The sequence below is a fragment of the Sorghum bicolor genome, chromosome 2, assembly GCF_000003195.3.
Source record: "Sorghum bicolor cultivar BTx623 chromosome 2, Sorghum_bicolor_NCBIv3, whole genome shotgun sequence".
Classification (NCBI taxonomy): Eukaryota; Viridiplantae; Streptophyta; class Magnoliopsida; order Poales; family Poaceae; genus Sorghum; species Sorghum bicolor.
The window spans coordinates 58753637-58767551 of NC_012871.2; the positions used below are offsets into that span (position 1 = coordinate 58753637).

Here is a 13915-nt window from a genome sequence, read left to right on the forward strand (position 1 = left end):
ACGAGATAGAGAGCCAACTGAAAACTGATACCACATCAGCCGGAAAAGCCGAAACGAGCGGGGAGAAACGAGGCAACGGCCCACCGTCAGATCACACGCACTCCTCACAGTCACACACACACACATCGCACATTCATGGCACGGGGAGTAACCGGCGACGCCGCAGGAAGTTCCGCCGCCGAGCGGGGGACGGGGGCAGCCGCGCCGCCTCAGTCTGCAACGTGGCAGCGGGTGCGGAGGGCCGGGCAGGGGGCGGCGGCGCACGCGCTGCTGCTCTGCTTCACCACGCTCCTCGCGCTCAAGCTCGACGGCGTCCTCTCGCTCTCCTGGTGGTAAGCTGTAAATCATGTACTCCTGCCCAGCAATCCAATCCATCTGTGGGACTTTGCTAAGCGCAAATGTTAGTGGCGACCCGCGTTTCGCTGGGCCGAGGGCCGTACCGTACCAGTTCGCTCGGAGAAATTGTGTATCGTTTGGGGTATCTAGTATCATGTAGCCATGGAGGTTGTGGAACTTACAGAGGGCACGAGAGGTGGATGGTGCGGGCATCCTAATTTATCATGCAGCCTTTTCATTTGCAACATAGGACATGATGCGTTGGTGATTTGGCAAATTGCACGTGCAACTGAGTCACTGACTAAGGGGATTCTGAAATTCCTTCTGGGTAAATGAATTGGAAATTCGCTCTTGCATCCTGTCCTGGGTCAGGGTATGAAGATACCTTCCATGATTGGAAATTTATAGGCTATTTGGTTTGAGGAATGCGTTACTCATTACTGACTTTTTTTTTTGTGTTTGGTCTGTGAAATGGAATGGGTTGATGCATCATCAGTTCATTCTTCACAAGTTAATAATTAGTATACGAGGAATGGAGTCATTCCACCAAATTAGAATGGACTCATGGTACGCCACCTCATCTAGGATGAGTGATTGCTCAACCAAACAATCTATTTGTTTTTTACCAGCCAAGAAATGCTTTGTACGTCTGGTTTAACGATTAAGGTGCTGAGATTTCGGGTGACAGTAACTTCGGCAGACACAGTTTCATTACTTTCCTCAAACCAAAAGAAAAAGTCAGGGATGACAAGGTTATGGATCACCCCATCCCTCAAACCAAACACCCCATTAGTCTTGTGCGTGCAACTTGATGAAGAATCTGCAGACATGAATGTTGCAGGGTATGTCATAAAATTGCTAGAAACACTGAAACAGGTACAACACACATTTAATGTCAGTCTTTCTTGTCTCAATATTGGAATCCTCAAAATAAGTACCAACACTGCAGGGTGCTTTTCATCCCTGTATGGTTGTTCCATGCTGTTGCTGCTCGATGCCTATTCTCGTTACCGGCTCCATCATCACCTGAAAGTTGTCAAGTGTGTTTTCTACTTTTGCTTTCAAAGTCAATACCTTCTTTCTGAAGTTTGCTAGAAGCAGGTTAATTAGATCATTCAACTGTGCAGCGGGTTCCATTCCATTCCATCGTCGCAACTCCGTTGCTAGTTGCTTTTGAGCTGCTTCTCTGTGTTTATCTGGAAGGCCTCAACCACAATGGTGAATCCATTATGTACTGTGATTTATCACTAGTTTGTTTGTTTGCATTCTGAATTGATTGTTTTTCACTTGCTGTCTCAATTGTTTGTCTTTCAGGTCATGTGGAACCTTTCATAGATTTAAAGCTTGTGTTTCTTCCACTCTTGGCTTTAGAAATCATTACACTGGTTGACAACTTCAGGTAATCACATAAAACAAGTGGAAAAGTGCAAATTGCTTATATCAATAATAAGCATTACATGACAACTTTTTTGTCATCTAATCATTTTATAGTTCCCCTTTTACTTTTTCTACATCAATAATCTAACCTATACAGTGTCATCCCAATCTATAAGAAATTCTTCATGTTCTGGAATAGTAATCCCAATCTATATTAGTCTTTTCATAATATATAAGGATCATGGTAATAGTCAGCGATCATTTTTCACTAGTAAGTTCAAATTTGTTGCTAGGATTTTTGTATACTGTAGAGTAATTACCAAAAAAGTTTCTATGGTGTACCAGAAAATTTTGCTATGGTGTGAACAATGAACCAGGCATTTGAGGTGAACATTTATTGTTTGTCATTTGACAGGTCCTGAAAAGAATAATGTAAAAGACATACCTATTAGTTCATGCTTATTTGCACAATTTGTTTACTATTCCTTACTCATTTTTCTTCTTATTAGGATGTGTGGTGCTTTAATGCCTGGACATGGAGAAACTATAACCGACGAAGCAATTTGGGAGAGGCTTCCTGTAAGACTTGACTTGCACCTGTAGCCCCTGAACTTTCAGTTTGTGGTAATCTGTTCTTTCCAACAAGAACAAGAACAAAGCCTTTTAATCCCAAACAAGTTGAAACCCAACATGAGCCACCAACAAAAAGGGAAAAGAAAGATAACAAAAATAATATATAAGTAATCTGTTAGATATATGTATATCTAGGGGGTTAATTGTATATTGCTTACTTGTAACTCAAGTCATTATTGACTATATAATCAAAGCCACCGAACCCAAGGGGTATGAGGTGTTTGCCTTAATTCTGCATGGTATCAAGCTACTAGGGTTTATACCCTCCCGATCCCTACCCTTCCACTGCCCTAACCCCCTGGCCGCCTCCACCACCGCCGTGCCCTAGGGCGCCGCTGCTCCACCAGCCGCCGCCCCCCTCAGGCCGCCGCTTTTTCCCCCAGCCGCCGTCTCTCTCAGGCCGCCGCTCCACCTCCCACCATGTCTACCTCTTCTGCAACCTCTGCTGCAACCTCCGGCACCCAGAGTGCCGACCTCTCCTCTCTCGGATCTGGTGAAGGCGCCCCCATCATCGCGCCCCCTACGCCGCCGTCAACGTGAAGCACCATGTTCCCATCACGTTGGAGTTGGCTCACCCTAACTACAACAAGTGGGCTGCCTTCTTCACCTCCCTCTGCGGCAAGTTCTACCTCGGCGGCCACGTTGACGGCTCTCTGGCACTTGCTCCCACCGATGCATCGTGGGTTGCTGCAGACTGCGCTGTTCGTGGATGGATCTACGGATCTGTCGCTGACGACGTCCTCGACCTTGCCATGGCTCCCGAGCATCGTGACCTATGGGTCGCGATCGCGGATCTGTTCCAGGCCAACAAGGCGCCACGTGCTGTCTTCCTTGCGGAACAGTTCCATTCAATGACACAGGGCGACCTCTCCATCGACCAGTTCTGTCAACGCATGAAGCAGACCGCTGATTCCCTCCATGACGTCGGCCACACCATCCTCGACTCCCAGCTCGTGCTGAACCTTCTGCGTGGTCTCAACCCACGCTACTCCAGCACTGCCGACGACATTGTCAACAAGGACGTGCTGCCGTCCTTTGCTGCTGCTCGCAACATGCTCGTCCTCAAGGAGCTTCGCCTCGCCAACGAGTCCAAGGTGCAGACTGGTACTGCTCTGCTTGCAGGCCCTCCGTCGTCGTCTACCTGCACCAATGCATCCTGCCGCTCCTCCAACTCTGGTTCTCCCGCCGCCCCTCCTCAGCAGCGTGCGGGGAACTCAGGTTCTAGAGGGGGCGGCTCTGGTGGTGGTCGCAACAACAACAACCGCCGTGGTGGTCGCCGTGGCAATGGTCAGCAGCAGCAGCAAGCCGGCGGTCACTGGCAGCAGGCTGCCCAACCCGCTGGTCCAGGGTTCTGCTTCAGCCCAGCTGCTTTCCAGACTGGGCAGCGCCCTGCCTGGCACCCTCCTGGTGGTCCTGGCGTGCTCGGGCAAGCACCCCAGGCGCACACTGCCTTCGCGCCCCTGCAATACTCCATGTCGGCGCCCCCACCGCAGCAGCAGCAGTGGGATCCTACTGCCCTGGTTGCTGCCCTGAACCAGATGTCTATGAACCAAGGCGGCGCACCTTGGGTCATGGACACCGGCGCCACTGCCCACATGCACTCCCACGACGGTATCCTTACTTTCCGCTCCTCTCCTTCCTCCCCGTCTGTCATTGTCGGTGATGGAACCTCTCTCTCTGTCACTGGGCAGGGCAACTGCCTTCTCTCCACGCCTTCCTCCAACTTTGCACTAAATAATGTTCTTATTGTTCCATCCATTATTCGCAATCTCCTTTCCGTACGTCAGTTCACTCGTGACAACAAGTGTTCTGTCGAATTTGACGCTCTTGGTTTTTCTGTTAAGGATCCTCGGACCAGTCGGGTGATGCTTCGCTGCAATAGCTCCGGCGACCTCTACACCTTCCCTGCCGCCTCCCATCAAGCTTATGCCGCCTCATCCGATGTCGCCCTCCTGTGGCACGGTCGTCTGGGTCATCCTAGTCCAGCAGTTTTCACTCGCCTCAAGCATTTAGTCCCCTGTAATAAGAGTCTCACTAGCATCTGCCATGCCTGTCAGCTTGGCAAACATGTTCGTCTTCCTTTTAGTAGTTCCTCTTAATGTACCTCGGCTCCATTTGAACTACTGCACTGTGATGTTTGGACATCTCCTGTTTCTAGTGTTTCTGGCAATTCTTATTACCTGGTTATATTAGATGATTACACTCATTGCTGCTGGACGTTTCCACTTAAGCGCAAGTCTGATGTTCATCAGCATCTAGTTCAGTTTTGTGCCTTTGCTCGCACCCAGTTCGCGCTGCCCGTTAAGTGCTTCCAAGCAGATAACGGCACTGAATTTGTGAACAATGCCACAACAACCTTTCTCGCATCCAATGGGATCCTCCTTCGTCTTTCCTGCCCCTATACTTCAGCCCAGAATGGCAAGGCTGAACGTGTTTTGCGCACTCTCAACGATATAGTCCGCACTCTTCTTCTCCACTCCTCCATGCCTTCAGCCTATTGGGCTGAAGCCCTCGCCACCGCCACCTACCTCTTAAATCGCCGCCCGAGCTCTGCTATCTCTCATGAGATTCCTTTTTCTCGCCTTTATGGACAGCCGCCTGATCTGTCCAATCTTCGTGTTTTCGGGTGTCTCTGCTATCCTAACCTTTCTGCCAACATTCCCCATAAGCTCGCACCACGTTCCTCTGCGTGTGTGTTCCTTGGCTACCCGACATCTCACAAAGGCTATCGCTGCCTTGATCTGTCCTCTCGTCGCGTCATCATATCTCGACATGTTGTGTTCGATGAGACCATTTTTCCCTTTTCAGCTAACACTGCAGGGCTCTCCTCTCCGGCGTCGCTCGACTTCCTTGTCGATGACAGTGACGACCTTATGCCACTCCTTCAAGGTGTCGCACCTCAGCCTGGCGGGCGTGGTTCTGTACCCCCGTCCGACTCGCCGACTCCGCCTGGCGGGAGTGGTTTCGTGCCCCCGTCCGGCTCGCCGCCTCAGCCTGGCGGGCGTGGCTTCGTGCCCCCGTCCGGTTCTACGCCTCTTGATGACCCCGCCGTCATCTCCTGCGGCCGTGTGGTTCCAGTCGTTCCACCGACGTCACAGGTCCCGTCGGGGCGGTTCGGCAGGGTCTTCGTCCGTCGTCCCAAGCCGCCGGCCTCAGCACCTACTCCGACCGCGGGCACCACAGCCTGCGCTACTGGTGCCTCACCCGCTCCTGGTGCACAGCCAGGTGCCCCGCTGCCAACAGGTGACCTTGCTGCCCCTGGTGCACAGCCAGGTGCCCCACTGCTAGGAGGCCCGGCTGCAGCAATCCCACCTGCTGCTCGTGCTACTACAAGGCTGCAATCTGGTGCTATTCGTCCCGTTGACTACAACAGCGCCTTCCTGTCTACCGCCGTCGCCTCGCCACTACCAGCTAACTATCGCAGTGCGCTAGCTGATCCGCGGTGGCGTGCTGCTATGGCGGAGGAATTTCAGGCTCTCGTTGATAACAACACTTGGCGCCTAGTTCCTCGTCCACCTCGCGCCAACATCGTCACTGGCAAGTGGATTTTCAAGCACAAGTATAATGCTAATGGTTCGCTTGCTCGGCACAAGGCTCGCTGGGTTGTCCGGGGTTTCTCTCAACAGTACGGCGTCGACTACGATGAGACCTTCAGTCCAGTTGTTAAACCGGCCACCATCCGGGTTGTTCTCAGCATTGCTACCTCGCGCTCTTGGCCGATCCACCAGCTCGACGTGAAGAACGCCTTTCTTCATGGTCATCTTCAGGAGACCGTCTACTGTCAGCAGCCTCCAGGCTTCGTTGACCCTTCTGCTCCTGATCATGTTTGTTTGCTGCAGAGGTCTCTTTATGGTCTGAAACAGGCACCTCGGGCGTGGCACCAGCGGTTTGTCACGTATCTTCGACAGCTCGGTTCCAGCCCTCAGCCTCTGATGCGTCTCTCTTTATTTATAAAGATAGAGATAGTGTCGCCTACCTGTTGCTCTACGTCGACGACATCGTCCTGACGGCCTCTTCTTCGGCACTCCTTCGTCGCATCACTAAGCGTCTTAGCTCAGAATTTGCGATGACGGATCTCGGCGCGCTTCACCACTTCCTCGGCATCTCCGTCACGCGCACGGCCGATGGTCTGTTCCTCTCCCAGCGACAGTATGCTGTTGAGCTTCTCCAGCGTGCTGGCATGTCAGAGTGCCATCCCACCACGACGCCTGTGGACTCTAAGTCCAAACTGTCCGCTGCTGATGGTCCTCCCATCGACGACCCTGCTTTCTACCGCAGCCTTGCTGGTGCGCTGCAGTATTTGACACTCACACGTCCAGACTTGGCATATGCAGTTCAGCAGGTCTGTCTGTTCATGCATGATCCGCGGGAGCCGCATCTTGCTCTCGTCAAGCGCATTCTTCGCTATGTCAAGGGCACCCTTACGCAAGGTCTGCATATTGGCACTGGTCCTGTTCGCTCTCTCACGGCGTACTCTGATGCGGACTGGGCTGGCTGTCCTGACTCCCGGCGCTCCACGTCAGGCTACTGTGTCTTCCTCGGTGACACGCTAGTGTCTTGGTCTTCCAAACGGCAGACCACTGTCTCCCGCTCTAGTGCCGAAGCGGAGTACCGAGCGGTTGCTCATGCAGTCGCCGAGTGCTGTTGGCTGCGCCAACTTCTTCAGGAGCTCCATCTGCCTCTACAGTCGGCTACAGTTGTCTTCTGTGACAACGTTAGCGCTGTATATATGACAGCTAACCCTGTTCATCATCGCCGGACCAAACATATTGAGATTGACATTCACTTCGTCCGAGAGAAGGTGGCTCTTGGCGAAATACGGGTCCTCCATGTACCGTCGTCTCATCAGTTCGCTGACATCATGACTAAGGGTCTTCCTGTACAGTTGTTCAGTGATTTTAGGTCCAGTCTGTGCGTCCGTGAATCTCCCGCTTCGACTGCGGGGGAGTGTTAGATATATGTATATCTAGGGGGTTAATTGTATATTGCTTACTTGTAACTCAAGTCATTATTGACTATATAATCAATGTTTTCAAGACGGCTGGTCGTGTCTGGACACCGGGGGACCGTCCAGGTCGTCCAAGACGATTAGTCGTCGTCCAGGACGATTAATCGACCCTGGACGAGTCCCCTGGACGTCCTGGTCGTCCCCTACACATATGGGGACTGATATATACCACATATATTATGTAGCTATATACAATACACATTATACCACATATATATATACATGTTCTAGGCTCTAGAGTCTAGATAAGTTGGCCACTTACCTGGCTGCTGCAGAGCCCTTTCTTGTCTTGCTGGCTGCTGCTGCCAAACTGAAACTATAGAAAAATAAAGCTGCAGAGCCCTTTCCTCCCTTGCACAGCTGCAGGCTTGCAGCAGCAGCTGCACGCTTGCAGGGAAGAGAGGGAGGGCAGCTGGAAGGGAGGAAGGGAGGGAGGAGAAGCTGAGAGACGGAAGGGAGGAGAGGAGAGGAGGAGCAGCAGCTGGGAGACAGAAGGGAGGAGAGGAGTGGAGAGGAGAGGAGGGCAGCAATGGAGGTGGCTGCTGCTGCTGGACGGGAGGAGAGGAGAGGAATGAATGTGTTGTGCTGAAATGAGTGAGGGGTAGACAACATAAACCCTAATGGGCTTGGGCCAAAATATAAGGCAGCTAGCTAGTCCCAAACTCTGAGATGCAGCCCATCTACTGACTGGACCATCTCCTGACTGGACGCCAGACAACCTGAACGGACGATTAATCGCGTCTGGACGACGACTAATCGGACGACCAGTTTCCTGGTCGTTCTGGCCAAGTCGGAGGCCCTGGTCGAGTACCTCCAACCGTCCAGGACGATTAGTCGCGATTAATCGGACGTCTTGAAAACACTAATATAATCAAAGCCACCCAACCCAAGGGGTATGAGGTGTTTGCCTTAATTCTGCATAATCAGTAATAGTAATATTATTATTGGGGATCTAAAGGCTCTTCATGATCAGGCATGTGAATAGCTGCTTTACCTCTTCTTACATTATAGCCACACCTTAGGATTCCACTATGCATCAGTGCCTTTGGAAGTCTCCATTGGACATGTTCAAACCATTTGACTAGTCCCGGACAAGCTTTTCTTCAATTGATGCTAAAACCATTCAGTTAAGTCTTATCCTGGAGTCTTCATGACAGAAGTTGCGATCTCCAGTTTTTTTCCATTTAGTTCTAGCAACCAAATTTATGAAATACTAATATCTAATAATTGTGATCGTTTCTCTTAGTGTCATTGGAATATGGAGCTCTAATCAACCATTCATTTTATATTAGCATTATTTTGATTGATGTTTTATATTAAGGACCAGTTTGTGTCCTATTTTGTTTTGACTTTCTTGAATCTAGTTAGTTATGTGAATCTTTACCAATACTAGTGCCACCATGCTCCAAAAAGTATATTTATGAAATGGCTATTGTATTCAAACATAGCAGTTGAATCTTGAAAGAACTAAAGTGTAAATGGATATCATACAGTACAACTACAGAATTTAGGAGAATGTAAGCAGCGACCGAGCTTCAGTGAGGCCAGCATGGGCCATGCCACGCCATGCCCTTCCCCCTCAGTTTTGCAAACTCCATTAGATGTATACATTGTTAGATAGCAAAGCTTTGGGAAAAATCAATCTATCCATTGCTCTGTCATTGAATGTAAGTCTACAGTTTTCTTTCTCCAAGCATTTTTTTAACCCATGACTTGTTAGAGGTAGAACATTTGCAAATTGCAACAATATGCCATTTGATCTGTTTTATAATTTTTTACTGCATGATCCAACATAAAATTATATAACCATGTGTATATTGGATACCAGCAATAGCTATGCCTATATATGAATGATGCATTCCTTGAGACCTTTAATTAATGTAGATGACTAGATGCCTTATATGCAGACTAAAGCTATAACTATTACTAACAACTTCGTCTTTTCATAGTACTTCTGGGTTGCAATTTCCATGGTATTTCTACTAGCAGCCACTTCACTCATGCTTCTGAAGTTATGTGGTAAGCTATATGAATACTATTGAGTTCAGAGCTGCTTTTCAGAAGTTCCAAAGTGAATGATATGACTTGGTCTTTCTTTTCTCTTTCGCCTGAATGGCCTGAAAATCATATAGCTTACTTATTATCTTTTGATGGAGTACTACAGAAAATTCTTGAGGATCCACTTGTTTATATTTTATTTTATGCCCTGGTAGAAATAACAAACGTTCCATGCAAGACTCATAGTGATTAACTGTAGGTGAGAGTACACTGGTATGTTTTGACTTTTTAAGTGACAGCTAAACTTTATGCACCAGGTGATGCAGTTACTCTGGGGTGGTGGGATTTATTAATTAATTTTGGGTAAATACTTTTTCTCCATTTCAAATCATGCTTGTAATGCTTGTAATCACTTTAGACAGTTCTTATTAATTACTTGACATCTTTACAGGATTTCCCAGTGCTTTGCTTTTCTAGCATGCACAAGATGGTCAAATCCAATGGTCGGTAGACATTCAATCGTTTATAACAATAAATTCAATCTTACATGGACAGAGTGCATTCGGAACAGCAGTGTTCCATTTTTATCCAAAAAGGATGCTGACATAGGCTAATTGTGTGGTCTGCAGGACATTGGAGGTCCTGTATTGATAATTCCTATAGTAGTTTTTCAAGTTCTTCTTTGTATGCGCTTAGAGGTCTGTTCTCAGCTCCATTTCCAGATGCTTTATTTTCTTTTAGTAAATACAGACTGCCTACTTTTCTCTGTTGTTATTTGGACATTGATAACTTGCACCTATTGCTGTATGTGTAGTGTATATAGACATTGTACCTTTTGACCTTTGAGCTTTCATATCCTGGTCTTGTGCATATTTCAGCTGCCTTTTTCTGAGAAAGAAACATTTTTTGGTCAAGTCTTGGAGCTGCCTTTCATCACTGCCACACAGTTTATAGTGAAGATTGTGTGCTAAATTACTAAGTATCATACTTCTTTTTTAACCCAAATATGGTTTTGAATGTCTCAGTACAAGCTTGCTGCACATGTTGTCTGTGAATGCTAAACCGTACACCCATGAAACTCTTGCTTGTGTGCATTGCTAATCTGAGTACCATTTGTATCTGATTGCAGGGTACTCCATCTAACGCACGTTTTATCCCAATTAGAGCTATTTTTCTACCCATAATTTTGCTACAAGTGGCTGCTGTATCTTTTGCTGTTTGGAGATTCTTCAACAGGCTTCTTACTAAACTTAAAGATGGAACTGTCAGTCAAGCACATATTTCTGTGTCCTCCAAAGTTGATGAGCTATTTATGATGATACAATATGGTTCAAGGTTATTTGCTATTTAGCATTACTCTATTACCTCTGTTCAAATTACATACCTACTGTAGGGGTTGTAGTTGGAATTCTCAGTTTATTAATCTTTATTCCTGATCAGGCTCCTTCACTGGTGGTCTATTGATGAAGATAGCAAAGAGGAACAGGCTCACTTATGCTATGCAAATAATATTGGGTATCCATTTCAGAATTCTGTTTAGTCGTTTAGAGCATAGACATTAGACATACTCATGGCATGTGTGCCTTAAAAAATCATGATGTATGTGGATATTTTGGATGAGGGTTATAATCACTGAGCACTTTAGTTGGATCCTAATCGTGATGCTACTTTTTGTATATGCCATGCATCATTACAATCTAAATATATTAAAAACAGTAGTCTATGGATAAATTTGTAGACAACATATTTTTTGTTGTGACATGCTGCGTGGAGCTCACCATCTCAGCTTAAACATAAAGTAGCATATTGGTATGTGTCCCACCATTTTTTGTTTGCTTGGAGAGGGGGAAGAGGGGGTTGCAGGATTAGGATTGAACATCATGGTCTCATGGGGGAAGGAGACAGATCTTTTACTTGCAGAGAGAAGAAAGAAAAAGAAGACAAGACCATTGTTTGAAAGATGTTCTGTATAATTTAAAGCCCATACATAAATGTAAATTACATATAGGAGATCCCACCTATGGTTAGGTGGCTCAAGATGTAGAAAGATAACTAAAAAGATTTCTTATGCTAATTGCTTTACTGAGTAGAGCTTAACAGAATAACAGTGACGCTTTTGAAGTTACAAATTGGTGTAAAGCCACTGTTTGATACTTCATCAAGAGGGAGGGAAGGGGGAAGTTGCTTCATATGCATTCTAAATGCTTTCGGGTAGCTTAACACTTTCAATGACTGATCTCCTGTTTTGTTATGTGCAGCTATAGTACCTTTTGCAGTTATCCACCAGAGGTGGTAAAAGAGATGCCAAAGGAAGTTCTTGTCAAAGAGGTTATTTTTCCATACTTCTTGTAACAGCATCCTTGTTTATATGGAGCTAATAAATCATTTGTCCTCTTCTAGGTACAGAGACTTCAACTAGCCTTGGAAGAGCAAACTGAAATGGCAAATCATAGCCAACAGCAGTGTGATAGTCTAAGAAATGTACTACCTGCTATCCCCTTTTTCATCACACCAAAACATTCTTCACAATTTTCATGTATTCACTTACAGATCTCCAAACAGCTATCCCCATCTGCATAATATTATTGACATTATTTGCCTTTTAAAGTTTCCAACAGTTTATTCAAAAGGCTGTACCATTGTCATACAACATACAGAGATTGTTCATCTATTATCAAAGGGTTAATACACACTAAATGTTTCCGACTAATTTTTACTACAAACTTTGCCTGAACTAATCCAACCAGAATATTTGCGTCAATGCAGGAAAGGATCTTGTGTCGAATTTGCTTTGAAAGAGACATATGCATTGTTATGCTTCCCTGCCGCCATCATGTTCTCTGCGAGTAAGCTTGAATGTTCATCCTGATATTTTGGTACATTCTGGATATATTCTTGTCATCTGTATATGCATGATAATTCTAAAGTTCTCCATTTGTTTCCCTTGCAGGCCCTGCTCTAACAAGTGTCAGTCATGCCCAATTTGCCGATTGACCGTTGAGAGCAGGTTATCTGTTTATGATACAGTGATATCAGCCAATCCATTATGTGATGCAGTTTAAAAGTTCACATGTCGACAGTAGTTGTAAGGTACCTACTTCTGGTGTTGGCAAAGATAGCCCACACCTGATTCCTGGCAGTGAAGGACCGGTTGTGAAATTCTTGGTATGAAATTTGGAAGGAAGCTAGGAAAGTCTCCTATTGTCAGATTGCAGCACAAGAAAAACAAAAGCCACGATGCACATCCGTCTGCAGTGATATGACACAAAGGAAGATGAAGTATATGGATTCTTGCTCATATATATGGCCAGTGCGAATAACCACTTAAATAACTGAGTTTGTTCTCTAGCCATATATGACATCTGGCCAGTTTCGATTAGTTCCCAAGCGAGTTCTGTTTAACAGCTGATGGGAAACCTTGCAAACATGTGTAACTGGAGCTTCAGGTTGTTTTAGATTTTCTTTGGAGTTCAGCAAAGCGGCAAATTCCCAGTGTTCAACTATGATGAATCCATGAATTCACACAACAGTGGCACCACCTTTTCCAGTGGAGTTCTCCACCTGTAAACGGCTTATAAAGGCATCTGTACAGATGCGACAATAATGTCTCTATCAATTTTATCTCCAAGGTATAAGAGCATTGAGCTTTCTCCTAGTCATGTCAAATAATGAGATAGCATTAGCATCTATTTGTATGCGCTTGTCGACCTCATATGCCTTTTCTCCACCATACCAGAACTATCACTTTGCAGTACGAGAATTGGCTCTCAAGTCAACATTTGTGGCTTGTGCTTTTGTCACATTGCTATGATTTCGCATATCTTGCGGTCTGCAATCCTCTGGTACTCGATTGGAGATCTCTGCCTAGCGTGGAAGGCATCCAAGATTGTGTGCTGGTGCCAGTATTTGCCAAGAACTTGCTAGGTGCATGCTCCACATTATTCGCAAGGACTTGTCATTCCAGTTTTGTCATCCTTATCCATGTTATAGCTAGCTTCATGTGTAGGTCACCTTTGTTGAAATAGTCCAGCTTTTGCTACATCTATGTGGTGATACACATATGTATCCAGAATGTGAGGACATTCTGGTGACAATGCTGATAAGCACATGTCTTCATGGTTAGCTGAGAACCATGTATTTGGAGATACAGTAGGTTAGAATAATCCTGTCATATTGCACCGATATTGATGTATCTAGGGTGTCTCAACTATGTTTCAAAAAGTTTGGTACTGGTTGTTCCTGCTGACTGTATGTTAATTATAACTGGTTATTTTATATGGGCCGAGTATTTGTAGATGATTTAATCAAGCTACCTAGATGCTTCATAGTTAAAATCTGCAATGTTTTTTGATTGTGTACACTACATGACACTTAACACTCAGACCAACCATGCACGCAAACATACACATACGTGTGTACACTACAATCAGTGTAGATACTAGTGTCGTCTTTAAAGTTGATGATCTCTAGGCATCCTTTGATCAGGAGATCAAGTCACATTCAGGCATCTCTTCCCTGTTTCTATCTCTCTGCAAGTGCATGGCGAGCTGCAGGCGCGCATGC

At 46.2% G+C, this 13915-nt stretch overlaps 2 protein-coding genes across 2 annotated transcripts; both read left to right on the plus strand.

Annotated features, from left to right (window-relative positions):
• Positions 30 to 13629, plus strand: LOC8055809. Its single transcript, XM_002460154.2, has 16 exons — positions 30 to 332; positions 1286 to 1376; positions 1464 to 1554; positions 1651 to 1735; positions 2223 to 2292; positions 9304 to 9373; positions 9670 to 9715; positions 9804 to 9855; positions 9982 to 10050; positions 10482 to 10687; positions 10793 to 10867; positions 11611 to 11680; positions 11753 to 11833; positions 12119 to 12198; positions 12303 to 12981; positions 13089 to 13629. The coding sequence occupies exons 1-15, from the start codon at positions 136 to 138 to the stop codon at positions 12412 to 12414; spliced, it is 1395 nt and encodes a 464-aa protein (XP_002460199.2). The 5' UTR covers positions 30 to 135; the 3' UTR covers positions 12415 to 12981; positions 13089 to 13629.
• Positions 2331 to 4426, plus strand: LOC110432515 (5'-3' exoribonuclease 2-like). The gene is made up of 2 exons (XM_021453115.1): positions 2331 to 3957; positions 4191 to 4426. Exons 1-2 carry the CDS (start codon positions 3099 to 3101, stop codon positions 4226 to 4228), a joined length of 897 nt encoding a protein of 298 aa, XP_021308790.1. The 5' UTR covers positions 2331 to 3098; the 3' UTR covers positions 4229 to 4426.

Bases quoted from the DNA above. Each gene is read 5' to 3' on its own strand.
- LOC110432515 (XM_021453115.1), top strand. From the start codon at position 3,099: ATGGCTCCCGAGCATCGTGACCTATGGGTCGCGATCGCGGATCTGTTC. The intron at 3,958-4,190 runs GTATCCTTACTT...TTTTCTGTTAAG, and splicing joins CCACATGCACTCCCACGACG to GATCCTCGGACCAGTCGGGT.
- LOC8055809 (XM_002460154.2), top strand. From the start codon at position 136: ATGGCACGGGGAGTAACCGGCGACGCCGCAGGAAGTTCCGCCGCCGAG. The intron at 9,374-9,669 runs GTAAGCTATATG...TTTATGCACCAG, and splicing joins CATGCTTCTGAAGTTATGTG to GTGATGCAGTTACTCTGGGG. The intron at 11,681-11,752 runs GTTATTTTTCCA...GTCCTCTTCTAG, and splicing joins AGGAAGTTCTTGTCAAAGAG to GTACAGAGACTTCAACTAGC.